The 26,796-nt window shown below is 42.7% G+C and overlaps 2 protein-coding genes across 5 annotated transcripts; one reads left to right on the top strand and one right to left on the bottom strand.

The window, feature by feature from the left end:
• Positions 1-293: 293 nt before the first annotated feature.
• setd6 (SET domain containing 6, protein lysine methyltransferase) lies at positions 294-7,003 on the bottom strand. 2 transcript variants are annotated; one of them, XM_041269562.1, is made up of 9 exons: positions 6,424-7,003; positions 5,636-5,734; positions 5,287-5,431; positions 4,625-4,766; positions 4,100-4,294; positions 3,512-3,635; positions 3,037-3,217; positions 2,536-2,678; positions 294-1,885 (listed from the first exon to the last, which is right to left on the bottom strand). In XM_041269562.1, exons 1-9 carry the CDS (start codon positions 6,448-6,450, stop codon positions 1,553-1,555), a joined length of 1,389 nt encoding a protein of 462 aa, XP_041125496.1. In that variant the 5' UTR covers positions 6,451-7,003; the 3' UTR covers positions 294-1,552. The 2 variants fall into 2 exon arrangements, with proteins under 2 accessions (XP_041125496.1, XP_041125497.1); XM_041269563.1 differs by lacking the exon at positions 6,424-7,003 and adding an exon at positions 6,332-6,405.
• Positions 7,004-13,410: 6,407 nt separating this feature from the next.
• LOC121325141 (transcription factor E2F4-like) lies at positions 13,411-23,463 on the top strand. Of its 3 annotated transcripts, none has more exons than XM_041267449.1 (10): positions 13,411-13,813; positions 15,559-15,668; positions 15,852-16,013; positions 16,496-16,539; positions 16,678-16,742; positions 16,857-17,157; positions 17,413-17,634; positions 20,784-20,831; positions 21,112-21,156; positions 21,496-23,463. In XM_041267449.1, the coding sequence occupies exons 1-10, from the start codon at positions 13,694-13,696 to the stop codon at positions 21,609-21,611; spliced, it is 1,233 nt and encodes a 410-aa protein (XP_041123383.1). In that variant the 5' UTR covers positions 13,411-13,693; the 3' UTR covers positions 21,612-23,463. The 3 variants fall into 3 exon arrangements, with proteins under 3 accessions (XP_041123383.1, XP_041123384.1, XP_041123385.1); XM_041267451.1 differs by having other exon boundaries at positions 13,413-13,813; positions 17,461-17,634; XM_041267450.1 differs by lacking the exon at positions 21,112-21,156.
• The last annotated feature ends 3,333 nt before the right edge of the window (positions 23,464-26,796 follow it).

The following is a 26,796-nucleotide window of genomic DNA, read 5'->3' as shown; positions in this document are numbered from 1 at the left end:
GCACCATGTCATCAATGCTATTATTTGTTTTTACCAAAAAAGAAAAAAAAAAGGTAACATTCCCATGGGTGCATCATGTTAATTAAGTTTTTAAACATAAATAGCCTGGCTAAACGGTGGGCTGGAGTTAAGTTCAAAGCGGCTGCCAAGCAAACCGAGTGCGAAAAGGAGATCGGCTGGGGTGAGAAAGAAGAGGACCTGCCCCAGGTTCAATTGCCGGAGCAGGGCTGAAGCATCTTGTCTCCCGGAGAAAGCTGCAGCTCCTCTTGCAGCAAAAAAGTAAATACATTAAGACATAGTAGGCCTAGTATTTATTTAGTTATAACATGAATCTGGAATAAGATGTCTGTGTTATAAAGTGCCAGTACAGCTTTGCTTCAGTTCAAATACTGTATCAACCGGGAGAGACAAATGGAAGTTAAACTGAGAAGTTGTTAACAGTCTGAACAACACCTGTACTGTATATACTGTAGAAATATTGCATGAATCACTAGTAAAGGGAATTGGGGGACATGCATAGAAGCGTTATAATCGAGAGCGTTACAGCGAGGGAGCACTTTACCAAAATAATGGTTCCCAGCCAGTCTAATGCAAACTTGTTCATAAGTGCTTAATCACTTGAAAAGCTCAGTGCTGTAGACACACCCTTGGTCTTTTTGGTATGTGTGCAGTGATGTATCCTGTCTGTTTTTTTTTTTAACATGGGTGCAATTGGATGTCATGCAAATCTGAGGGGGAAAAAAATGTACACTAGTTTTAGACAGTATACAATCTGTAATGCCTAATTTGAATGTCTCCACTGCTGCAACCCACATTGCTCAGGAGGACTGAAGGTCACAGGATGGCCTTAAGTTTTCTCTTTCAAGCCTATCTCCTTATTTACTGGTAAACCATGAAAATTGGTTGTCGTACTGATGTTTTTAAAGGGAAAACCCAACCAACCTCAAAGCTACCAGTAGGCAAATGGAATGCTCATTGTGATAGAAAAATAGGGCATTTGTCTAGATTTACAAAAAATAAAGTGCATCAGAAATAATAATAAAAAAAGAAACATAGGGACATTTCAAATTGAATTGTTTTTAATTCAGTGGTTAAAAAAAAAAAATATGCTGCTTCAATAGATCCTACCGTGTTTCTTTATTCTCAAAGCTTAAAATGTCTATTGTGTCTGTAGAACTTACTTTACTGGTTTAAAATGTAAGGGTGTGACCCACATTAACCATAAGTTACTGGTTTTAATTTACTGAGGAACTACATCAATATAGCTGAACTGTTAGTCTTAAAACACCGTCATTCAATTGTAATGAAACTCTTAATTGACATCTTGCAGAACAATATATATATATGGCATGTGTGCTCGATTAAATTAACCCTAATGAAAGGTCAGCTTAATGAGCTACTGTAAAATGTTTGGGACGTGTGTGAATATATTTTTATAGTTTATATTTGAATAGTGCATGGTCTAAAGGATTTGAAAAAGACAAATTTTAAAAGGCTAAAAATGTGAAAATATTTTCCACATTTTTGTGTTTTAACTCCCATCAGTCAATTCTCACACAGAGTGGCACCGTGTCAGCTCCAGAAGCTGGTGTAAAGTTACTTTCTGCCCATAGCGGAGCTGCAGTGCTAGGCGTTCCCGGCTGCTGAGACGGCCGTACGCCTGCTGATCTCCCAGCAGCTCCTTGTCTGACTGCAGCTCGTCTGCATAGTCCTGGAGTGTGAGGGCGACACTGTCCCCAAGCAGCCGTCTCCATGGCAAGCTCAGTTTGGGAATCCCCTCGTTGGACAGTGCCACTGCCATCTCATCCTCATCATCCTCCTCTGCTTCCTCCCAGCCCTCGTTCTCTTTAAACTCCTTGAACTGCTCCACAGGCATACAGAGCACCTGGAAGAGGAATACAAGGAGATGAGCATCTCGATCGTCGATCAGTTCCAAAATAAACAACCCCCCACCCAGATTCCATGCAGGAGAAAATACATTTATAGAGAGAAAGCCAGGGCTGCTTCTGGCCAACCAAATGAAAAATCCTTTTAAAGGGTTTATCCCCCAAATTTCCATATCCTGCTTCATCTCGACAGAACTGCATAGAAACCTTGAATGCAGAGAATAATAAAGGACTCTCATTTGCACAGCAGTTTGATCCTAGTTTTACTATGGATTTAAGAAATTAGCTTGTTACCTATATGCTATCAGGCCCATTTTAAAACCTAAAATAGGGAAAACTGCTATGCAATAGGAGTCTTACTCCTATCCCTGTAATACAGAATAAAAGGTTATGATTTTACTCCTGAATTAATTTATCTTGGGTTTTAAAATGCCAGTTAACTGATTTAAGCTGAGCTGATGCTACTAGCTCGTGCACAATCATGTTTGGATTTGATATGCATTTGTGGCTTTTCAGTGGGAAAGGCCAATGATGCTCTCTGCTTATAATCAAACTTAACGACTGATTCACATTTCAGTCCACAAAAACGGCAGAAGCTGCGTCACCCAGGTTAAACTCCATCCACCACCCAATTCCCGTGACCTCTGACCTTCAGTGAGGTGTAGAGCTCCTCGTCAGTCAGCGATCCAGACTGACCAAACACAAACGCCCCCTCCTCGCCCACGATGTCCAGCTGGCACAGGAGATCCCACTTCTCCACCACTAGGCTGCGCTCCGACTCTGTCCTGGCAGCTGACCGGACAAAACAGACAGTAAAACATCAACAAACCATTGGGCTGCATTTCCACGCACAAATAGCTAAGCTGAATAGTATTTTATTCATCTATCGAAACTTTGGAAGTGTTGTACAGTAAATCACAATTTCAAAAAAAAACATCACTGCCTTCAGAAATACTCTCAAACTTCGAATTTGTATTATAAGCTTGGGGAAGAATAAAGGAAATTTGCTGGGGTTTAAATCCTCTAAATGAGAATAGAAGCCCCTGATGAAATGACCCTGGTTCAGAGGCACTGGTATGAGTAAAACAGCCAGCAGAGTGCACAAAGGGGCTGCAGTTCAGTTCTACATCCTCGTGTCTGAGCCGCTCACCTTGCAGTGCTGCCTTGTACATGCTGGTCATCTTGATGTCTGCACTGTCGTTGGTGTTGTTCGGGTACGGCTCGACAAAGCCATACATGTGCAGGAGCTGCCAGTTGGCCAACTCTCCATAGGTGTTGAACACCTCCTCTCCTTTCTTGATCCTCCTGACAGACACCATTTTTAAACTCTCCTGAAAAGTGTGCAGGTGGAGAGTAAGCATACGCATATCTATAGGGTTATCACCTGTGTTTCATTTTACATTAGTAAAAAAAAAAATAATCTTAATTCCTATCACAAACCCGTTGATCGCTAATCCTCTCTGAGGGATGTCTGACACCCTGCCTTCACTCTGCAAGTGTCTGCTCACAATCCCTGGGAAACTGGCCAGCACGGCCTGGTGTAGCTTGGTGAGGCTGTTATTGATTAACAGTGAGGTCTATGCTATCACAGCAGCTGGTCTGGCTTATAAAAGAACGTGACTCACTGTTCTGAATTCCAGGTTGGCGTTGTGATTGGCCACGTGATTTAGGATGTCTGCCATGGGAACCATCATGGGAGGGTTGGGCTCCTTCTCATCTTCCTCATCCTCCTCCAGGGGCTCCTGGAAGCTGGACAGAGAGAGGAATCTTAATAGCAGAGAACAATGACACTATCTTTACTCCTTCCATTCCACAGGGCTTAGCAGTGTTTGACTCTGGGGAAACCAAGTGCTCCTCTTGCTGTTTTCTTACTGCACCGTAGCATGTGTGACTGATGGGTTAATCGGACTCACTACAAGCCTCCAAAAGCCAAAAATAAGTAAAACAGCATGATTCATTTCAAAAGCAACAAAACTAGCATCAGCTGTGTTTGGTTGGTTGGCATAGCACGTCTATTATGTTTGTGTGGGTGTATGAGCAGGTAGCCTCTCGCTTCGTTGATGGGAATCTGCATGATTCATTTCAAAAGGTAAAAACACAACAATGGAATTTGGAATTGGTTATATTAGGTGGCAAAAGGGAGATTTAATAAAACATGTTTTTATTAATTTGGGTGTTCAAAGCCCCCCCAGCTCCGATCCCTGCCCTCTCACCTGTAGGCCATGACAAAGGCCACCAAGCTCTGGTAGAGCTCAAGCGTGTGCTTCTGCGGGTCCAGCACCCCGCGATGTGATTGGATAAAGGGCAGGACGATGTCGTTGTACTCCTTCAGAATGTTTGCAAGGTCATTTTCCACCGCCTCCGGGACCCCTGTGCCCTGCAGCAGTCTCTCTCTCTCCTCCTTGGACCTGCGGGAGCACAGACACACTCATATCACCTTGAGCTCAGCTGATAATATTACATTCCAAGTATTACGCTGTAACTGAGCTGAGCACTTCACAGAACGCTTCACTGCTTTTTAGCACTAATAAGAGAAAGTTAAGGTAAGACCAACTTTTTAACACAATTCAATGTAAACAGTTTGTAGTCACAGAGAGCCTATGGTTTTCTGGTTTTAATACCCAGTAAAAATTGAAACAAAAAAAAGGGATTATTTATCTAAACATCTTGGTGTACAATGCTTAGATATCAAAGCGACTTGAACTTGAATAGATGATGAAGGAAACGTCCATTCTCACCAGAACATGGGGTGGTCAAGAGCCCTGAAGTCTGTCCAGAGAGACAGGTAGGGGCTCCAGTGAGACTCGCTGTTGGTGTACTCGAACATCAACGCCAAAAGGAGAGGGACCCAGCCAGACTGGCTCTTCAGGGACTCCTCCTCTGGAGAGACAGAGAGAGGGAGACAAGGCACAGCCCTCTTCAGCTACAGAGCACAGCAGACACTGCCCCATCCACACACCCCAGCCAGAAGTACCAAGGCCATGAAACACCAGGCAACGTTTAAAACAACAACTGTAAGCGATATTCTCAGCCTATTTTCACCATGTTTCTCAAAACTAAGCTGTTTGCTTGAATTTTTCAAGAATGGAAATGAGACTCCTATCGCATGAGAGCAGTTTCACCCATTCCAGGTTTTACTATGAGCTTGATCAGCCACTGTGTATAGGTAACAAGCTCGGATGTGTCTTCTTAAACTGATAGTAAAACCAGGAATGGACCAATGCTGTGCAATGGGAGTGAGTGCCATCCCTGAAATGCCACCTACACCCAGATTGGATTCTTCCTAATTACTGTTTGTTTACCTCCTGTGATACAGAAATAGTTGATGTTTAATTTAAAAAAATAATTAAAACAAAAGAAAAAAGAAATAAACCCCCGTCTCCAGACCCTGTTCCCTCACCTTTCTCGAGGATGGAGTGGATAGCGGTTCTGTGCTGATTCAGCAGGGCAGCCCTGGGGATTGAAAAGATCACCTCTCCTTCTTCAATCTCCTCCCTGGCTAGCATGCCATAGTCAGCCACAGTGCCTTCCCTGCTAACGTACACCTGGGAAGGGAGAGCACACATCACACACTCAAAATCAAAATGGCATGTGCCCTATCCACACTACCAAACAAACACTGAGCTCCTTGATTTAATAATCCTGTCTTCAAAACCAGGTGACCTCGCATTACACAGGTGGTGTGAGAAGGGTATCACAAGACGCACACGACTTGTCCAATCAATACACCTGGACCGCAGAGTCCTCACCTTCTCACTGAGTTCCAGCCTGACCTCTTTACACCAGCTGAGGAAAGACTGGAGCGCTTTGTCTTCTCCAGGGTTCTGTGAGCTGGCTCCATTGTCCTGCTGTAAAACAGACAGAGGGGATGCATCTGAAAGTACTGGATGCTGACGCCAACATCAACCAACTAGTGAGAAGACCAATTCAGTAAAGAATTTCTTAATATGTATCTGAGAAAGGGTGTGCTACTCTCTGAAAGCTACAAGTCGCACCAATGACTGAAAATACAGCATTGTATATTTTCTACAGGACAACTTGAGCTGAAAGGCACTATCAAACACCACCTGGTGGGATACCATTAGCAAGAATGGCGACGAGCTAAGAGTTGGGTTTTGGAACACACGTTGTTTCTCCTGTGCACCTCAGCAGGTATAGAACATCCCAGACAAGGTTAACAGCAGATCGATTCAGTTAGTATCGATTTACACAGAAACTGATGTGAAGGGACGTTGGCGTGTATTTACACCAGATCTGCTTCCAAAATATAACAACAACAATAATAATCTTTTTAAACTAAATCTACCTCACATTTGCAGACAGAGACTGAAATCACATGACTCGGTACACCTAAATGAATCGAATAACCCAGCAACAGCGGTCCGTAGCATTACCATCCTAATTATAATACCCGATGAAGCGTGGGAGAGTGCTTCGGGGTGTACCTGATGTGTTTGCGGAACAAACTATTCAGCCTTATCCGCCAGAACTGGAAATCTGAAATGAGAACAAATAAATTGAATTTGTTATCTCTAACCTTGGGTCTTTTTGCGTCTGTTGCCATTTGCCTTGGTGTAACCTGCTTAACGTGTATTTGTATATACGCACAGATATACACAGTGTTTATATTTGTACTTAATTGCAATTCCCAGTCCAAAGCACAGACGGAGGCCCTGAAGTAATGCTGTTGATCCACTCCACGTGGTCTCCATGTGATCCCCAGCTGAGTGTACTTCCTGGTGAACTGGACTGGGAGGAGGGGCGAGTGCTCGATATCTTTGTGTTCTCTGACTACAGACAGGGTGATGACGTTTAGTGTAATCTACATCATTTCAGGAGTGACCTGTGAAAAGGCGAGTGCTGCTGGTGAACTGGTCCAGAGAAGTAGTATTTTTTTTTAAATAGTTTCACGTTTTGGGTTATTTTATTTTGCGTTTTGGAATAAGAAGTTGAACAGAGAGACGTCATCGTGCCCTCGGCTCGACCTTGCTATAACTGAAGTGCGAGGAGCCCTGATACAGTGCAGAAAGGACTCCCGGCCAGAGTCAGTTTAAGAAATGTGAAATATCATAGTTTTATTTTTAAACCTGGAGTAGAATAATGTAATATAGGCAACATGAGGACGTAACAGTAAGAAACTGTGATTATTATTTTGTTTAAAGACAATGATTGAAGACGACATTGTAAATGACATAAACAGCTTCATATAAGCCATTGTGTGCCATTACAACAGGTCATTGATAACTAAGCACGGTGTGGTTTCTCATAAGCGGGAGTACTGCTGAACACTTTGTACTATCCTCAACCGAAGGTAACCAGCTACTCCACTGGGCACCAGCACCATTGCATGGGTTGAAACACGTATCCCGTAAGCATTCTTTCTCCCCAATGGAAAGCATTGTGCAGTTACAATCCAGGGGAATGTTATCTACTATGACAGACAGGGGCTAGAGTAGGCATCTTGTTCTCCAGTGTTTCTCTATATGGTGTGTGAAAACGTTCTGACGGTTCCTCAGTGTGGTCAAGAGGCGAACCACTGCACCTTCCAACTGGGACCGATCTCTCCAAATAAAACGCCTGTAAAAAATAAAAAATAAAAAATAATTGTAACTGGCGATACTGACCACGAGAGGGCAGTGTTTTATTTGAAATGAAGTAGCTTTAACAAGTCAGCTGACACTGCTTGAACCAGTAAAGTGGGTGAAACGTTTTGCACCACTTTAAGTTTTTTTTCACACTATTGGGGAGCCCCCGAAAAGAGGCAGCACACCTCCCCATACCTCTCTCAGATCCGCAAAGAGGCAGCACACCTCCCCATACCTCTCTCAGATCTGCAAAGAGGCAGCACACCTCCCCATACCTCTCTCAGATCTGCAGAGGCAGCACACCTCCCCATACCTCTCTCAGATCCGCAAAGAGGCTGCACACCTCCCCATACCTCTCTCAGATCCGCAAAGAGGCTGCACACCTCCCCATACCTCTCTCAGATCCGCAAAGAGGCAGCACACCTCCCCATACCTCTCTCAGATCCGCAAAGAGGCTGCACACCTCCCCATGCCTCTCTCAGATCCGCAAAGAGGCTGCACACCTCCCCATGCCTCTCTCAGATCCGCAAAGAGGCAGCACACCTCCCCATGCCTCTCTCAGATCCGCAAAGAGGCTGCACACCTCCCCATACCTCTCTCAGATCCGCAAAGAGGCTGCACACCTCCCCATACCTCTCTCAGATCCGCAAAGAGGCTGCACACCTCCCCATACCTCTCTCAGATCCGCAAAGAGGCTGCACACCTCCCCATACCTCTCTCAGATCCGCAAAGAGGCTGCACACCTCCCCATACCTCTCTCAGATCCGCAAAGAGGCTGCACACCTCCCCATACCTCTCTCAGATCCGCAAAGAGGCAGCACACCTCCCCATACCTCTCTCAGATCCGCAAAGAGGCAGCACACCTCCCCATACCTCTCTCAGATCCGCAAAGAGGCTGCACACCTCCCCATACCTCTCTCAGATCCGCAAAGAGGCAGCACACCTCCCCATACCTCTCTCAGATCCGCAAAGAGGCTGCACACCTCCCCATACCTCTCTCAGATCCGCAAAGAGGCTGCACACCTCCCCATACCTCTCTCAGATCCGCAAAGAGGCTGCACACCTCCCCATACCTCTCTCAGATCCGCAAAGAGGCTGCACACCTCCCCATACCTCTCTCAGATCCGCAAAGAGGATGCACACCTCCCCATACCTCTCTCAGATCCGCAAAGAGGATGCACACCTCCCCATACCTCTCTCAGATCCGCAAAGAGGCAGCACACCTCCCCATACCTCTCTCAGATCCGCAAAGAGGCAGCACACCTCCCCATACCTCTCTCAGATCCGCAAAGAGGCTGCACACCTCCCCATACCTCTCTCAGATCCGCAAAGAGGCAGCACACCTCCCCATACCTCTCTCAGATCCGCAAAGAGGCAGCACACCTCCTCATACCTCTCTCAGATCTGCAAAGAGGCAGCACACCTCCCCATACATCTCTCAGATCTGCAAAGGTCAGATTGCTATCACTGCTATTTATAAATTATTACCCAACCACCAATATTTCCACCATTAAGAAGTAATCTCAAGCTGATGGAAACAAACTAGTTTCAGATTTCTTTCTTTGGTTTCCTTATCTTCATCCAAACAAACAGTTAGACTTCCCGCAAGCTAAGTGCTAACCTGCCAAGTTTATTAGCTTTGTGACTAAAGGCTGAACCGAGATATCTTTGGTGGATTGGAGGGCTTTGTTTGCTGGGTGTGACCAGAAAAAAAACTATCTTGTTTGAAAACATAAAATAATTCTAGTCTAAACATTTATCAGGAACTGCATTTCGTTTCTTACAGGGTTTGCAAATTCAATGGGTGTGTTTTGGCTGGGTTCCTTCACCTCACAATTAAACTGAAATACTTTAAAAAAGTAACACTATTTGAAGGCTTTGCAGAAATGAATGCCTACACTATATAAAGGCCCCAAAAACAAAACACACATTGTGCTTTGTTGTTTGATGCGATAACGATAGCAGTTCTATAATGAAAAGTAATCCTGGGGATGGTTCCAGGAAGTGTGGGAGATCTGGCAGGGAGCCATGTCTGATAAGTTGTTCCCTTGTGCAGTACAGACGTGACCGAGTATACCTGATAAGCTGTTCCCTTGTGCAGTATAGACGTGACCGAGTATACTTGATAAGCTGTTCCCTTGTGCAGTACAGACGTGACCGAGTATACCTGATAAGCCGTTCCCTTGTGCAGTACAGACATGACCGAGTATACTTGATAAGCCGTTCCCTTGTGCAGTACAGACGTGACCGAGTATACTTGATAAGATGTTCCCTTGTGCAGTACAGACGTGACCGAGTATACTTGATAAGCTGTTCCCTTGTGCAGTACAGACGTGACCGAGTATACTTGATAAGCTGTTCCCTTGTGCAGTACAGACGTGACCGAGTATACTTGATAAGCTGTTCCCTTGTGCAGTACAGATGTGACCGAGTATACCTGATAAGCTGTTCCCTTGTGCAGTACAGACGTGACCGAGTATACCTGATAAGCCGTTCCCTTGTGCAGTACAGACATGACCGAGTATACTTGATAAGCCGTTCCCTTGTGCAGTACAGACGTGACCGAGTATACTTGATAAGATGTTCCCTTGTGCAGTACAGACGTGACCGAGTATACTTGATAAGCTGTTCCCTTGTGCAGTACAGACGTGACCGAGTATACTTGATAAGCTGTTCCCTTGTGCAGTACAGACGTGACCGAGTATACTTGATAAGCTGTTCCCTTGTGCAGTACAGATGTGACCGAGTATACCTGATAAGCTGTTCCCTTGTGCAGTACAGACGTGACCGAGTATACCTGATAAGCTGTTCCCTTGTGCAGTACAGACGTGACTGAGTATACCTGATTCTAGTTTCTAGGTGTTGCATGCTAGGGGTGGACACTAAAAAAGATTATTGTCAAATAATAAGAGGAAAGAAAGTCGTGTCTCTGACTATGTAAATGACATCACAAGCCCATTAATATATTGCAATACAAATATGTGAGTGTATTTCCTATGGCATCAAAAGCCTACAAGTAAACAGTTAAACATACTGAAACATTGGGAAGTTGACCCTTTTGAGCTATACAAATGTATGCATTACATTAGATAATGGTACTTTAAATGAGTGTGTGCTGTGGTTTTCTGGTAAAGTGTAGCTGGGCAAGGCTCAGTAAAGAGCTGCTAACACATTCATGACTGAAGGTTGCTGAAGGCTCCACCTCCTGCCTGAAGGACCACCTGCACTGAGCTGCACTGAGACATCAAATCCCTTTGTCTTCTGAACAATGTGCCTCGCCCGTCCCAGCCTGGTGTCGCGAAGCTTTCAAATCGCCTCATTGTGCATTCATGGCATATGGCTGCCATTGAGGAATGGCAAAATATTTATGGGTCATTCCACATTATCCAGTATTGAAGAATGGATGTATGCAGCATAAATCTTATAGATTCACTTTCAGTGGACACTGGCATCAACCACACCAGCTTACTATCCTACCATAGACTATTTCAACCATATTTGTATTGTATTTTGCAATGCTATTTTCGATAGTTAGCTCAGACATCAGCGTTCTGCCAATGGCACTCTGGTACCTTCAGATTTAGGACTATGCCACCGATAAAACTATTAAAAAATCATCCAATTGAACAATTATATAGTGGACTTCAGATCTGCTGCTGTTAGCACCCTTAAAACAGCAAGCATGTCAGTCAAAGCTCCCTGCAAAGCATTTACAGGTGATGAAGTGCAAGACTAATGAAGACCAAATTCCAAATTGTCCATCCATTACTGCAGCAGCTCCCTTCTGAGAGGTCACTGTTCAGTCTTGTTTGGGTTCGTCGGAGCTTGCTTTTGGTGTTGCTATAGCAACTGTTTGCCACTGTGCCAAACGTATAGTGCCAGCACAACCTGTATCTCCAGGAATGTCAAAGGAAACGTGTTCCAGTGGATCACTAGATGGCACTGACTCTCGCTTCTACTGTATAAAGGCAAGCTGGTGATTCAGTCCAGGGCTTCACCAACCCTTCCCAACCCTTAACTGAACTAATAATGTGCCTAATGAGACCTTTTTAATTGCTCTCAGCGCCTACAAATTTGCCTATTTCAACTTACTTATAAAATTGTATAGCTAACTTGAAATCTCCAACTGTTTAAAAGCTGAAAACAATTTAAAAGGCCTAATTAAGCTAATGAATAGTCAAATGAAGGGTTTAGTTAAATAATTGAGAGGTCAGTTGGAATGAAAACCAGCAGGCACAGGAGGTCCCCAGGACCAGGGCTGGGAAGCCCTGACTATGTGGCATGTCTGTTGCAGGTAATAAGAACTGAAGAGCAGACCCTTATAATTAAAACCCTTTGTATTTGAGTGATTGCAATATAATAATAATAATAATAATAATAATAATAATAATAATAATAATAATAATAATAATAATAATTGCAATATATAAACATGCCTAATGATTGTAAACAGGAGTAAGGGTGCAGTATTAAAACATTATTATAATTAGAAGCTATGCCATATACATCCATCATGTGGCACTGTGTAAGATGCCTCCTGTCAAGTTTTTTTTTTTTTTTATAATGTGTTATAAAAACACCACATTGGCAAAACGTGTGCACAAAGAAAATGAAAAGCCTTTAGCTGGCAGAAACAATGGTTAAGGACCAGCGGACTTTTCAGGAGCTTCTTGAATCCCCAACAGTGGTCTACTGGTATTCATTGTATCATATTACCATGCTGGTCAAATGAGATCTCCACACTGAGCTACACCGATGGCTTAGTGCCTGGTCACTCTGGGAGCCATCTCGACAGTGGAATGAACAGGTCATTTGACTGTGACCTTTGACCCCAGAGACCGGCTTCTCCCAGGTAGTGGTCTATGATTGGCTCCAGTTCTCGGCGGGCTGAGGAATGGGAGGGCCGTGCTGCATTCAACCAAAGACAAAAAATTCATAAGGACAACAGGTCTAGGAGGTGCTGAGGGAGGGGAAGGTTTCGTTCCTGTTTTTTACACTTCATGCACAAAGAGGGCTCTTTTTGTTTAGTATGTTGATGATGGGCCTCAATTGGGATTCCTCTTCAGAATAAGTCATGGAATGTTGTCCATAGGCTAAGCCAGTTTAACTAGAAGGGACTAGGAGGAAAGGTGGCTTAGTGGTTAGAGCTGAGAGAATGGGAGCTGGGGTGACTTGATAGAGTTGAGAGACTGAGAGTTGGGCAACGAGAGGGAGGTGGCTTAACGATTAGAGCTGCGTTAAAAAGAAAAACAATTATTTTAAAATGGTTTAAAAGAACCCTTTACAGGAAGGCAGTGTGAGTTTGGCTAAATTGTCATACCGGTGTTTTTTTTGGTGGAAGTCATTGTTAGACACTCCCTACATTTCAGGTCATGTGGAAATTCTCCATAAACTCAATGCGGGAGACTTGCCCGAGCAGGAAGCGGAGTTTAAAGATCCATCCCAAGGAAGAGTGGGCGTTTATATGCGGACTGGGTTTTTTTTGGTTGGTATTGTTATTGCATTTTACGCCTTGCGGCTGTAAAGTCAAGCGCATGCTGCTATGATTGGAATCCCCCGCCTTTGATTTTTTTTTTTAAAGAGCGCTTTACAGTAAAGACTTGAGCGGCCACAAATATACAATTCAGGTATACAGGCTGCATTTCACAGATTATGAAATGTATTTAAATGGTAAAACTAAGTAACCAGAATAAAACTGTTATATTTGATAACCAATTAAATAGATTATTATTATTTTTTTATTTATATTGCACAATCCATAGTTAATATCATTAATACTTGTGATATTAATATAATAATATAATATATCACGTATTTATTTTTGCCCTGCAATATGGAATATAGGTGAGATTATTTTCATAAGAGTATCGTGTTCCCTTGTGATGGACTTCAGCATTCAGTGATTGTAATTTGCAGACGGTCCCTGGAGTTCAAATCAATCCCAGCGTACAGTGCGCCGCTAACGGCTCCATACCAAGACCTCATTGCCGGTGGCTGCGGGCCGAGTGGATTTAGAAACAGGGAGCATTGCTGAGCCATACCCGATCAGAACTGCCTGTCAGCCGAACCGAACCGAACCGTACCGTGTTCCCAGCACATCGTGACTCAGGTATCTTCTGGTTAGACAGAGTATTGTAGCGAGAGCAACACGAAGCAACTAGAACCTTGCAGAACCGAGCCCGAACCCGAACCCGGACCCGGACCCGGACTACCCTGGGCGCCATGGCCGAGCCTATGCAGCCCCAAACCCCCAGCCGACACGAGAAGAGCCTCGGGTTGCTCACCGCCAAATTTGTTACCTTACTTCAGGAGGCCAAAGACGGAGTACTGGATCTTAAAGTGGCAAGTGAAGCGGCGTTTATCATTTTAATAATGTTTGAATATTTGCTAAACATTCAGATTTGTATTTGGTTGTAAAGTCCTGTCTGTCATTTGCAATAGGGTCGGCCAGTAAAGATCCCGATATTATTACAACACGCGTGGGCTGTGGAGTGTACCGCGAGAAGGCATTTAAATATGAGTTTTGCTGCTTGGGTCTCGGTGTCATCATAATTTTTCTGTCCGGCATTATTTTCATAGAAGAGGTGTTTATGGTGGATTTATTGCTTTCTAGCAGGGTAGTAACCCTTATGTCCATATAGCAAGGTCATCAGGAGGGTAGTTTTGTGAAACTTTCTGCTCTGTTTTTGTTGTTGGCGTGGTTTGAAAGTAGTGTGCGGGCGTGTCTGCAGAAACACACACGCAGGTGAAGTAATCCTGAGCAATGCCCAGGTCATTTACTGACCTTTAGTGTGGTGTTGGATTATATTTCATTTCTGAAAGCCCTGTCAAGACAGAAATGCTGGTTTTGGTAGCCCTGCCTCTTTCAGGAAATTCTGTATTGCAAAAACAGGATTTGCAAGAATGCCACAGGCTTAAGTCAAGAAGTACATTTTTTTCATAAAAATAATGCAGCACGCAAAGCTGTTGAATTATGAATGACATACTTAGCAATCCTCATGTGTGCAGTAGACAGCCCAACTACTTTGTACAGAGCTGCAGTGTTGAAAGAGGTGGAGAGTTGATTTACCCTAATGTTAATGGGAATTGCCTGCAGAGGTGTGCAGTAAAAATCTGTAACGTTTGAGAGGTCAGTGGTGGCTTCTGTAGCCTTTCATAAGAGAATTTCTTAATCTTGCTATTATCTGTAATGTGTTTTTCAGAACAGTAGCAATAGCTGCCTTTTTGAAAGTGCTGTAGGCGTGCACTTGTGGTGAGCTGGATGCTGTTAAGAGCCATAAGAAACTGTAATTTACTTTGCTCAGTAATTTAGTGCCTTAAATCAACAATGCTAATTGAAAAGGAGCATAGCTACCTTTTGTCTTAAGACTGCAAATGCTCATGCTTTGTTTTCTAACTGTGGATCAGCAGCAGACTCTTCATGAGTAGTTGTGAAATTGCTCTGTTTTAATGAATATGTTGATGTACTGGATGTAGAAAGAATAGCCCTACTGCTTTATGTGGTGTAGGTGTTTGCAGGTGGGTGCAATTGAGTTCTAGACTTGAAGAAAGTGACATTGGATCCAGGGTCTCGAGTGTCATATGGTGAAAACAAGGAAGCAGTTTTGAATTGTTTCCAGAGAGCTATATTCTGCATGATTGCATGTGATTTTGTCTTGGTTTTGCCAACATGCAGTGAACTAGGCTTTTCTGATTTTATTGATTATTGATTCAGGATGTGGTTTGCATCTGTTCTGAACTGTGCTTCTTTTTCTTTAAAGGTAGGGGTTTCTTGGAGTAGTTCCTTGTGGTTGGGTCTGCATGTGGTTTGTTGATGTAATCGCAGATGTATATCTTGGTAATATAGGACTTGCTTAGCAGACTTTTGTTGAAGAGTAGGAGGCCCACAGTCTGCTACTGGTTAAGGAATTTCTGCACACAAAAGGAGCAAGGGGCTCTAGATACTGAGAAATGTGCTGTCTCCACGCAGCTAAATACTGCAACATTCGCTTATGTAACCCATGAAGATCCTGAAAGCCACCACTAATTTGCGCGTCAGCGGGCCTGCTGAATTTTGTGCTGGTTCTGTAATGATGTTGCTATTGCAGGCAGCAGACACCCTCGCAGTCAGACAGAAGAGACGGATCTATGACATCACCAACGTCCTTGAGGGAATCGGGCTGATAGAGAAAAAGTCCAAAAACAGCATTCAGTGGAAGTGAGTTGAGTGAGCGTGTTGAACACATAGCTGTGTCTCCTTCTTCCTCTCCAGTCACCCCTTGCTGAGTTTCTCCCCCTCTCTTCCCACTTCTTCCTTTCCTCCTATTCCTCACTAGCTGTAAATGTCATGGTATGGACATGCCTCCTAACCCTTCCTGCCCCCTGTGTCTCTTTCCCTCAGAGGGGTCGGCCCCGGCTGTAACACGCGGGAGATTGCAGACAAGCTGATCGACCTGAAGGCGGAGCTGGAGGACCTGGAGAGACGGGAGCACGAGCTGGATCAGCAGAGGGTGTGGGTGCAGCAGAGCATCAAGAACGTGACGGACGACATCCAGAATAGCCAATATCCTTTCTTCTACTGCGCTGGCCTTGCTGTCTAACCCTTCAAGGCGCTTGAAGGATTTGTTGTGTTCTGTGTGTTCAGTATGATATGATTATTTGAAATGTTGCTTGGAAGGTAAGGTGCTTGTGGTGCATATTGCCACCTGGGCCAGTATTCACATTTTTAACAATCTTGCAAAATGCTTGAGTAAAATTAAACTTGGTGTGGACATTCCTTGGCACAAGGTCCTTATAATATTTAACTGTATGTAATGGAGATCTGCTTATGCGCTATTCAGTTGTTGCTCTGTCTATATTGGAGGTGTGTGTAACAAGTAATAATAGTGGTAAGGTGTCAGGCTGAGCAAAGCTGATGCTAAGAAGTCTTGGTATTTAGGGCTACATCATCTCTGGCACCACGTATAGATATTGAGAAATGTGCTGTCTCCACGCAGCTAAATACTGCAACATTACCCCTGCACTTGGCCCTTAACAGATGGAAACATTAGCTTATGTAACCCATGAAGATATCTGCAGCTGCTTCACAGGTAACTACTTTAATGTCCATCGGTTTGCCTTTTTGTCCTGTGAAATGTATTGCTCTGGACTGTATAATACATGTTTGGGGTGTCTTGCTTTTGAATGCACTTATGACCTAAACTTGAGCTCTTGTCCCCTTGCTGTAGGGGACACCCTTCTAGCTATCCGAGCTCCTTCAGGAACACAGTTGGAGGTTCCAGTCCCAGAGGGGGTAGGTACTGCTTCGTACTTTCATCAAATGGATAACCTTTCATTAGACAGTTGGCTCTAATGGACTGTCCTGCAATGTGTGCCTGAACCATTTTTACCTTTCTCTCTCTCTCAGGTGCTGAACGGACAGAAGAAGTATCAGATCCACCTGAAGAGTACGCTTGGTCCCATTGAGGTGCTGCTGGTCAACAAGGACACAGCCAGCTCTCCGCCCGTGGTGTTACCCGTGCCGCCTCCCGAGGACCTGATTCAGAGCCTGCCCACTGCCGCCACGCCACCCACGCCCAAACAGCCCACCCTGTCCTCCCAGCCAAGTACTCCGCAGCCTACGCTACAACCCTCCACTCCAGTGTCAGCCAGCCAGGCTGCCCACCAAACCACGCCCCTGCCAGCGGCCTCGCCAGCCAGCACCGCCGGTAACTAGCGACCCCTTTGTCAGTCGATTGGCTTGCATTTCCACATTTCAATAACTTAAGAGCTGTTTGCTGTTGCTCTTTTGCAATAATAAATAAATTAATGCAAGTTTAGCACCAGGTTATAGCAGTAATATACATGGTATTTTTTTTTTTAGATGAACTGTGATCTGAACTAGCTAGCTTTCAAGACGTCAAAAGTTTGTTCAGCAACAATAGTTATATTGAGTTTTTAATTTGTCCCTTTTGTGTTTTGAGCTTCACTAGTGTCTCTCTCTCTCTCTGTCCACCCTGTGCCTGCACCAGAGGCTCCCAGCAGTGGACTTGACCTCGCCCCACCCACAACAGACACACCAGACACCAACCAGACAGCGTCCGTAGACACCCAACCCCTCCAGTCCTCCGCCTCATTGGACAGCAGCACCGCCCTTCCTGCATCCTCCATGTCCTTTGAACCTATCAAGTCAGATCCTTTAGAATGTACGTACCTCTTTATACGCTGCAATATAGCAACGTTTTTATGAAGTTCACGAAATACAGCCACTTTGCATGCGTGTTTCCTGTTCTAGTACAACATGTGTAAATACAGTCTGCGTGACATGGTCCTCGCATGTTGAAATATGCTGATGTCAGACATTATATTTAAGTACTGTAAAACATGAATTTCGCGAGCAAGAAATATTTGCTAATTTTGTGTTTATTAAAAATCCACAAAATTAATGTGCCGTGAAATATATTATTCATACATGTGCCGTACATTAAAAGAAAAAGAAGCGCAAACATTTATTGCAGCAAAAATGGATCTTGAGGGCCATTAGGGGAAATTAAGTTGCTGCAAAAAAAAATCCTGTTTTACAATCTAAGCTTAGAATCTGTATCTCCCAAAGTGTGTTATCCTCCCAAGCCTGTAGGAGGCAACCAAGTAACCAGGAAGTTCTCTGCCCTGCTATCTGGGTTGTTGTAGCCTGTTGGTCCAACCCAGCCAGCTGTCAAACCAGATACGAACAGGATGTAATGATGTTTAGGAGCCGACATGCCACATTTGGGTTATTCTGGGGACATGAAACTACAAATGTTTTTAGGTGTTGATGCTACACAGGGACTCTGTTCTACCACAAGATTGACTTGTCTGGTTTTTCATATGAATTCTGTGGTTTGTTAAAAAGCCCCTACATTACAAACCCAGCCTTTAAACAGAAAATGAGCTGAGAAATAACGTTGCAAACGGCAGTTTCAGAATGAGTCCCTGCTCTGGTTATTGCTCTCATTTCTGCCGTGTAACATTTGCGTGCAACTGTATTCACTGCAAGTGCTGTGGAGCTCATTAAGGGGTGCGCACCCATTACTCTGCTGTGCACTGCCCTGGTGGTGATGGGGTTAGATAAGGACAGTGACGCAGCAGGTGTTGGCATTGCAAGGAATGGAACGGTTGCGCTGAGTTCCCCAGGGTAAGGCTTAGTTCTCAGTACTGTAAACCCCTGTCAGGAAGGCAAGGCAGGCTGCACTTTCCTGCTAGGTCTGTGCAGCTGTGCTTGTGAAGGGGAATTTCAGTTATAGATGCATTATCAAGTCATGCAGTTATTCATAAACTAGGCCTGCTGTATTCACAGGGGAAGTACAGTAGTGAATCTGATACTTACTGTAACTTGGCGTACTGTTGTATGTTTAATTGAACATACTTGTCTGTAGGCGTAGCAAACTGCTAATCAATTCTCAATCCATGGTTTCCAACAATGTTTAATTGAATTGTGCAGCATAAGCGAGTCTACACAGTAGCTAATAAGTTAATTTTACTGTACCCATAAAATTACATAAATAATGTTGTGCATATTGAAAGTTCTTTTGGGAGCTTTGGTTCTTGACAGGTTAGCCAGTGTTGGTTTCATGCACAATGTTCTTGTATTTAATGCCACTCTGCTGTAATGTAAAACAGTGTATATCCAGCAGGGCTTGGGTTATATGTGAAGCACCCCTCCCAGATGCAGAGTGCCACAATGTGTTCTATAGGCTTCAGGCACCTAAAACTCTGACCAGAAAGGGGTCCTTTTCTTTGCGGTTCACCCCAGTTTTAAAGACTCATTCACAAGCACTGGCACGTACACCCCCTTCACTGTGTCAGAATTCCTTTATCTAGCTCAGCCCTGGTGCTGTTGCACGTTTCGGCATCATCATCTTTGAAAGGTTGGCGCTTGTGTGGGTCTACATCCAGGTGCAACTGGTGCCAGATATACCAGAAAATTGGGGCTTGGTTTAACAGTATTTATATAGTATAGATTTAAAAAAAAAAAAAGATATATCCAATTAGATTTGTTTTTTTTTAAGTAAATGTTAAGTCTCTGTTATATGTTTGAACTTTACTAGAATTAAAATGGAACAGGTGCACAATAGTTATGGTCATTGTAGCCAAGAGAGTGTCGCAAAGCATTGAGGGTGGCATGTGAAGCTGCATTGCAGCTGGACTCTTAGATTAGCAGAGTGGATGACTTTACTGGCCTGGATAGATTCATATTCTCGATTCCCACTCCTCTGGGTGCAGATCATCGGCTGTGCACGTGATTTAATCACAAGCTGTGAATGATAGTGTGGAAAAAGTGTCAGCAAATAAAGTCGATGGTGGTTTTAAAGTCTGGAGCTACTTTTTGCTCAGCGGGACTCAAATTCTCATTCTCTGGTTCACGTTTGTGTAAAACATGTACTGCTAAAGGGTTTTTTTCCACTTGCCTCTGAATCTGTGATGATGGTTGTACTGAAATTCTTTCTTTCCCCTGTTTGTTGTGTTTTGTTTCTATATAACATGTATCGGTCTGTTCCTTGTTACCTTTTTTGTATAAATTTACCCATTGCAATAGCACATCTTAAAGATTCACCATCATTTTCAATGCAGTTTTCATGATATTCAGCATTGGGAATGAAGTAAAATCTTAGGCAGAAATCTGTAAAGTCTAGAAATAATGTCTTTATCTGGCTAAAGCAGGAAAAGGTCTAAAGTGAAGCTAGTCAGTTATAAACATAGTCTTTTTACACTTAAAAAAAAGTCAACCAGTCATGAAACAGCTGCTCCTTTATAGCTTTTATACCAAAGTGCAAGGTCCCGGGAGCATTTAGTACACTATTGATCCCTGAGGGGGTTAAAGGGTTATGAGGCAGCTGCAAATGTCGGCTTTATTTGAAAGAATAATAGTTGATCGTGTTATCTTCAGTTCAAAGGATGAGCCGTTAATGCAGTTTTTTACACAGCACAACAGTGCCCTCTTCTGGAGTAAAACAGCATTGTAGATTTAAGGCCTATTCTCTGGTCCAATGCGTGGAGCTTTGTACAAAATTCATGGAGAAATCGGGTGAAATCAGGAGCGCCTTTTGGCTTGAATGAGGAGTGAATTGGTTTAGGCAGCGGTACAGGATTAACTGCATACAGTGATCAGCAGTGTGTTCAGCGAACAGCTAAGCAAAGAGTTTCAAATACTTTATTAAATGGCAACAGTGAACACTTAAGTATACATATCTTACTGGTTAACTAAAATTTTTATTTTCGAGGATACAATTAAATAATGCCACCTGATGGTTTTGCTGTGAAACTGTCTGCTGAACTTTCTGCAATGTCAGTTACTTTTGTTTGTTTCTTTTTGTAGTGCTCGATTTCCCCAAAGAATTATCAGAAATGTTTGATCCTACTAAAGGTATGTATTTTGTTATGGATGGTTTGATTGCTGTTTTAATATAGGATCAGAGTGAAGTACTAAGCAGTTGAGAAATGTTATGTTATTGTAGTTCTGTTTAAATCCCACGCTTTCCAAACCTTTCTTGTCTGTTTCACACATTTTGAGGTAAAAGAAACAGTGATGGGATTATAATCAGGGCTGTTCTTATTATCTTGTTCAGCTGGAGCCAGTAGGCGAGTCTCTGTGAACTGTGATATTAATATATAAATAGTAAATGCAATGCGATTCTCCTCTGCAGAATGTATGAGCGCAGACCTGCTGGAAGAACTCATGTCCTCAGAAGGTATGTGTTCTTGACTAGCACATTGATAAACAGTAAAATGTTCAAAATCACAACAAATTGTTAATGTTAATGGCTCCTACATATGGCTGAATAGTTTTTCCCCTTCAGTCATAGAATGTACCATCTCAGTCTACTTTAGCGTGTGGTTTTTATTTTCTTAACATGCTGTTCAGTACTTTTAAAAAAAAATATATATATAATTGAAATTGTGACCTGAGATTTTATTGGTAGTTTTAAAAGGATTAGATTGTATTTGTACAGGGTCACGTGATGAGTGCATGTTTTCCTGCTTGGTTTACACATTTGGGATGATGTGTACGTGTTTGTTTTTCCTCTCAGTGTTTGCTCCCTTGCTGCGGCTCTCCCCACCTCCTGGCGACCACGACTACATCTACAACCTGGACGAAAGCGAAGGCCTCTGCGACCTTTTTGATGTCCCCATCCTCAACCTTTGACCTCTGAACTTTGCCATTTGGGGTGCTTGTGAATAGGGACTTTAGAGAAAAAAACATTTTTGCCATTTTTTTGAGAAGAAAAAAAATCCTCTTTTTGGATCCTTGTGTGATGAGCAGTTTTCGACGACACAAGAACCTTTTTAATTTCCAGGACCCTGGCAAACTGACTTAAATTGAACAGGAAGACCCCTGTTGACCTCTGACACATCAATGGCTTCTAGGAACAAACAGGTTCCTCTCCAGACTGGCCCTCAGTAAAATTCAAGAGACACAGTTCTGTAAGCCTCACATCTGCAGCTACTCTGACAATTCTCTGCAGAACAAAATGCTGAACTGCAGAGGCTGTGGCATATTCCTTGTTGTATATATATTTTGTATAGTTTCATATTAGTCTTTATTCAACATGCTGGCTTAGCACACTACAGTGACGTCACTGTGCATGTTGACCAATGGTCGCATATCAGGATAGTTAAAAGCTCAGCTTCCTGTCGAGTGACTTGCTTTAAACAACAAAAAAAAAAAAAAAAGGTTCCTTTGTTTATGCCTGTTGACATTCGGGAGTTTTCAAATCTTTGCTTTTTTAAAGAGTTAAACAAAAACAAATGGTTGATAGCCTCCATTTACATTGCCTGTCATCCAATATGTATGTTTTAAATCGATTTGCAGAAGGGGGAAACAAATGTTACTGCTTCTCCATGTGTTTCAATATAGACCCCCCCAGGCATTCTTTATTCACAGTGCAGGGGTTACAAGAGAACAGTGGAAAGGTAAACCTTCAACACAAATGTTAGGAAATGGAGAGGTTTCAACAAGAATACAAAGCTATGTATTTTAACTTCCATAACTGTAACTTCATGTTGAAGCTGGCCGTGGAGAATGCAACCCCTCTCCCTCTCCCTGCATGGATTGAGACAATGCTGTCCACAGCTCGGCCACAGTGTATGGCACAGCCACGTTATGTGTGTTTTTGTTTGTTTTTAACCCCAGAAGTAGGTGTTTCTCTCCCTCTTGTTATAATTTCCAAGTTACTTCAGTTTGCATTTAATGGTTTTAAAATATTCGGATCAAATTAAGTCATAAACAAAAGACATCTTGGCGGGTCTAGGTGGCGATTGATTCCTTTGGTTATCAAGGGGGAGGGGTGATAATAGTAGTTGAGTGACTCGGTGATAATGCTGTTTATTAAGAAGGGGGGAGGTGGTTGACCTTCACGCTCGCGTTTCAGTAGATCAGGTTCTGTGAACCTGGCGTGTGGAGAATGTGTATTTTTATTTCCTCTTGCAGCTTTCTGCCAGGATTGGATAGGAACTCTAGTGTAGTGCCAGGATTCTATTTATAGATAACTGCTGTGCCAAAGCTTCTAGTTTTTACCCTGCAGCAACTCCTGAAAAAAGAAATGTAGACAAATTTTAAAAAATTATTTATTGCTTAAGGCTAACTGCATTTCTGTACAAATGTGCCGTGCCTGCGTCTGGGCGCATTTTTGTTTTAAGCCAGTAACTACAGATAAACCCTCTACCTGGTGTATTTTAATAGAATGAAACAGATTGTGAATTGCTGATCCATGCTAAAACGTTGAAACATGAGGCAACTTTCAGGAAACTTTGTTCACTGTTGAAGTGAATATGGGGCGGGGGGGGGGGGTTGAAGGAAAGTTGAAAATCTTAACTTTGTTTTCTGAAAGCTTTTCTCTTATTTTAAAGAATCCAGCTGTTTTCTTCCACTTAACTTTGCCCCAGTGTTGGGCAGAACTGCCCTTTGTGCACCTGATTCGCGTCTCTTGCTTTCTCTGTGGGACAACCTTTTGTGACACTCAAGAAATGTTCTTGTTAAAACAAAAAGCCCCCCCCCCCCCCCCCCCCCCCCCCCCCCCCCCCATTTCACTGACGCTGTGTTTGTGTGAATTGTACGTCCTCTCTGGTTATTCAGTTTTAGAACTAAAGGTTTTGTTTGTTGGGATACTTCACCCAGTTATTATTGTGTGTGTGTGTGTGTGTGTGTGTGTGCAGAATATTTTGGCAAGGTGCCTTTATTAAGAGGTCCCAACTAATTGAGTTCCTTGGAAGTGCTCAAGGAGTTTACGTAGTAGCTGACTGCACTTCCCTTGCAGTTTGCCTCTACTGAAGGAATCTTTTAATCATGTAAATCTGTACGATGATTTGTTCTTTGCCTGTAAATATTGTTTGCTTGTGTTTGCTGTTTTTATGAACTCCAGTACCATCTTGGTATTCAGTGTTGCATATAACTCAATGGTGCTAGTATACCCTGTATACTACAGGGTTCTTTACGAGGCTGTGCCACTTCAATGAGACTCCTAGGCTCTTCTGTTTTATACCTTATCAACAGTTTTTTATATTTGTGGAGTGTGTAATTGATCATATCTGGGTTTTTTTGTAGACGAAGGTATAAAACCAAGTCATCTTGACAAACAGTAGCACTTTACACGAGGAAGCAAAATGACACTTGTTGCCGTTGGGAAGTTAAGCCATTCCACAAACCGACTTTCCTGTCCAGGGAATTCTTTATTTTAAAGTTCAGGTTTGAAAAGGTTGGGGAGAGCGATGGGTATATGTAAAAACAAAACAAACAAACAAAGTGTAATTAACTGGTTCCCTGCGGCTGCCATTATCCTGAACTATCCGAATAAAGAAACGCATTTTAAACGCGTGATTTGGTTTTGTGTTTTATATATTGTTCTTAGTCTAGTAAACAGACATGTTAATGTGGGGTATACATTAGCAGGTTCTAATCTGTGGGTGCTTAATAATAAAATGCACACACACCACTTCTGAAAGAAGTGAACCATTGGTAGCAGAGCAGGTGTGATAAACCTATTGCAATCGTTTAATAATTAAAAATTACAAACATTTAACATTAACAGTAACATTTTGAGCTTACTAACAGACACGTGGTACGTTTAATACTTGGATTTTGTTATTAAATTATTACATGAAACCTCCAACTGGGTCTTAAAGGGTTAAAAAAAATATACTGAATTCTGTGTTTAAAGCTGGAGCTGCATGGTTCGCTGGAACTGGGGTTACCTTCCCTAATGCTACTTACCTGCAATTGCAGCGTTTAGCCATTGGGTGGCATGTGTTCTATTCATTAGCATCCTGATTCATTTGAATTAAATATATATTTTGCCTGTCCCTCATGAAATCTCACTGTAGTTTCAATCAAGTTTTTACAAATATATATTTAATACAATCAAAATAGCCCATCAGCTCACGTTCAGTTCCTTGGAACTGATTGATCTTAGAACTTTGTGTAGTCTCTTAAAGGATCCCAAAAATTCAGCCACACCAATGTGGCTTGAGTACCTGTCCCATACACTTACCACTCTGTGCATCGATAGCGTCCCCTACCTACAGCCTTAAAATGTTGATTAGAGTTTGCTTTGCCAGCTTTACAAGTACACCGGACACTGCCGAGTGACTTGATTTTGCCTGTCTGGATTCAGGAACACTCTGTGTTCCTGCTTCCCATGCCTGTCTACTCGTAAATTGAAATGAAAAAGTTGTTTGTTTATTTTTTTCCTATGGGGAGTTATTTATGCTCCCCCCGCCTGGATGTATCAGATGTTGCAAGAAGTTCAATTCTACTTGGATGCATGGATATGTGGAATTATTGTTTCGAAGGAGACAGTCTGTTCTTGTTTTGCTATAGAAGTCACAGCATGTTTCTCTGGGAGCAGCTCAAGGCAGTAAATGTTCCCATAACCATCGTATATTTCTGCATAGTTAGGAAAGGCTCACACCATGAAAGCCCCTAATAACCAGCATGAGGGCTACTACAGTACACCAGCCCCCTTGAGATGCCAGGTAAGGTCAATCAGAAAAAGAGCTGATTTAACATTACAAGCATAGGCAGAGGGGGACAACCCACTAGACATGCATATTTGAATAGGCATAGATACCGTATAGTACAATACTTAACCCAACCTTCAGCACAATTGCGTAGAAAAAGATTACATTACTCCTGCATAGATTTGAAGGTGTTGCTTTGAAGTTATAAGGCATTAAATAGCCTTGCACCATCGTATTTCAATGATCCCACAAAAAAAAAAAAAAAAAAAAAAAAAACAGGTGGGAGAGCATCCATAGGGCCCCAAAACTCAGGAATGATCTGCCTAGCTCTGTAAGGGAAGCATCAAGTGTCACTGCTATTAAAACAAGATTAAAAACACACTCTTATAATGGAACGTTTTTTACGCTAAAATGATGTTCCTTTTATTCTCTGCCTTGTTTTACTGTTCTGTGTGTTTTTAGTTGTTTTTTCTTGCTTTTCTTCTATTATTAATATTTGTGAATGTTTTTATTCATGTGAAGCGCTTTGTGGCTATTTTTATTGTGAAAGGCGCTATATTAAAAATAAAGATTATTGTTATCAGTGTAGAATCAGGGGTCTCCAACCCTGGTCCTGGAGAGCTACAGTGGCTGCTGGTTTTCGTTTCAGTCAATCTCTGTTACTTGACTGAAGCCAATAATTGGTTCAGTTAAGATTAACACGTGTTCCAGATCTTTAGCCATCGATAATGTAAAGAAAGACAAGTAGAAAACCCGCAGGACCAGGGCTGGAGATTCCTGGTTTAGATCAAGTGCCAGCATGCTATTTATGAAATATGCTTGAACAGCTTTTAAAGGGGTGGAATACAGGGAAGGATTTCTGGTTTTGGTAGAATCTATTGGCTTGTGGGGGTCGTGATTTACAGAGGGAGGGTCTTAGGGAGGCAAAGTCAATCATATTTCTAGCTGCAAGTTCTTACACAACATATTTAGTGCTTTATAGTATTTCTCAGTACCTTTGGAAAATCCATCATGCATATGTATAATGTTAATCTGGTAGACATTTCATCAGAAAGTAATTCAATCTTCAACGTGCTCAATGGTTTCTCGTTAAAAAAAAAACAAGCAAGAAATTCTGTATATTAGCTTGCTAAAATTCACCCAGAGAAGCCCTTATCTGTGGTGGTAATGCGTGAGACCATAGTCTTAAAATATCAGCACGTTAAAGCCCTCAGTATTTAGCAGGGAGCCAGTGTTTTCTAAATACAGCCCTAAGTGTGGAAGGTAAGAAAACACATGTTCCCCAGAGCATCAGCAGGACGGTACTGCGAACTTGCATGGAAACACAATATGGACCTGGAGTTGTATTTAGGTTGATGTAACAATGATAACCCAAT

This window comes from Polyodon spathula, chromosome 13 (genome assembly GCF_017654505.1).
Source record: "Polyodon spathula isolate WHYD16114869_AA chromosome 13, ASM1765450v1, whole genome shotgun sequence".
Classification (NCBI taxonomy): Eukaryota; Metazoa; Chordata; class Actinopteri; order Acipenseriformes; family Polyodontidae; genus Polyodon; species Polyodon spathula.
The sequence above is the reverse complement of the archived record's forward strand: the minus strand, read 5'-3'. Positions and strand labels throughout refer to the sequence as shown.

Coding starts and splice junctions, on each gene's coding strand:
- setd6 (XM_041269562.1), bottom strand. CDS start 6,450: ATGGCAACAGACGCAAAAAGACCCAAG. Junction 4,295..4,624: donor CTTGACCACCCCATGTTCTG/GTGAGAATGGAC, acceptor GTGCTCCCGCAG/GTCCAAGGAGGAGAGAGAGA. Junction 1,886..2,535: donor AGCTCTACACCTCACTGAAG/GTCAGAGGTCAC, acceptor TTCCTCTTCCAG/GTGCTCTGTATGCCTGTGGA.
- LOC121325141 (XM_041267449.1), top strand. CDS start 13,694: ATGGCCGAGCCTATGCAGCCCCAAACCCCCAGCCGACACGAGAAGAGC. Junction 15,669..15,851: donor AAAAACAGCATTCAGTGGAA/GTGAGTTGAGTG, acceptor TCTTTCCCTCAG/AGGGGTCGGCCCCGGCTGTA. Junction 21,157..21,495: donor AGAACTCATGTCCTCAGAAG/GTATGTGTTCTT, acceptor TTTTCCTCTCAG/TGTTTGCTCCCTTGCTGCGG.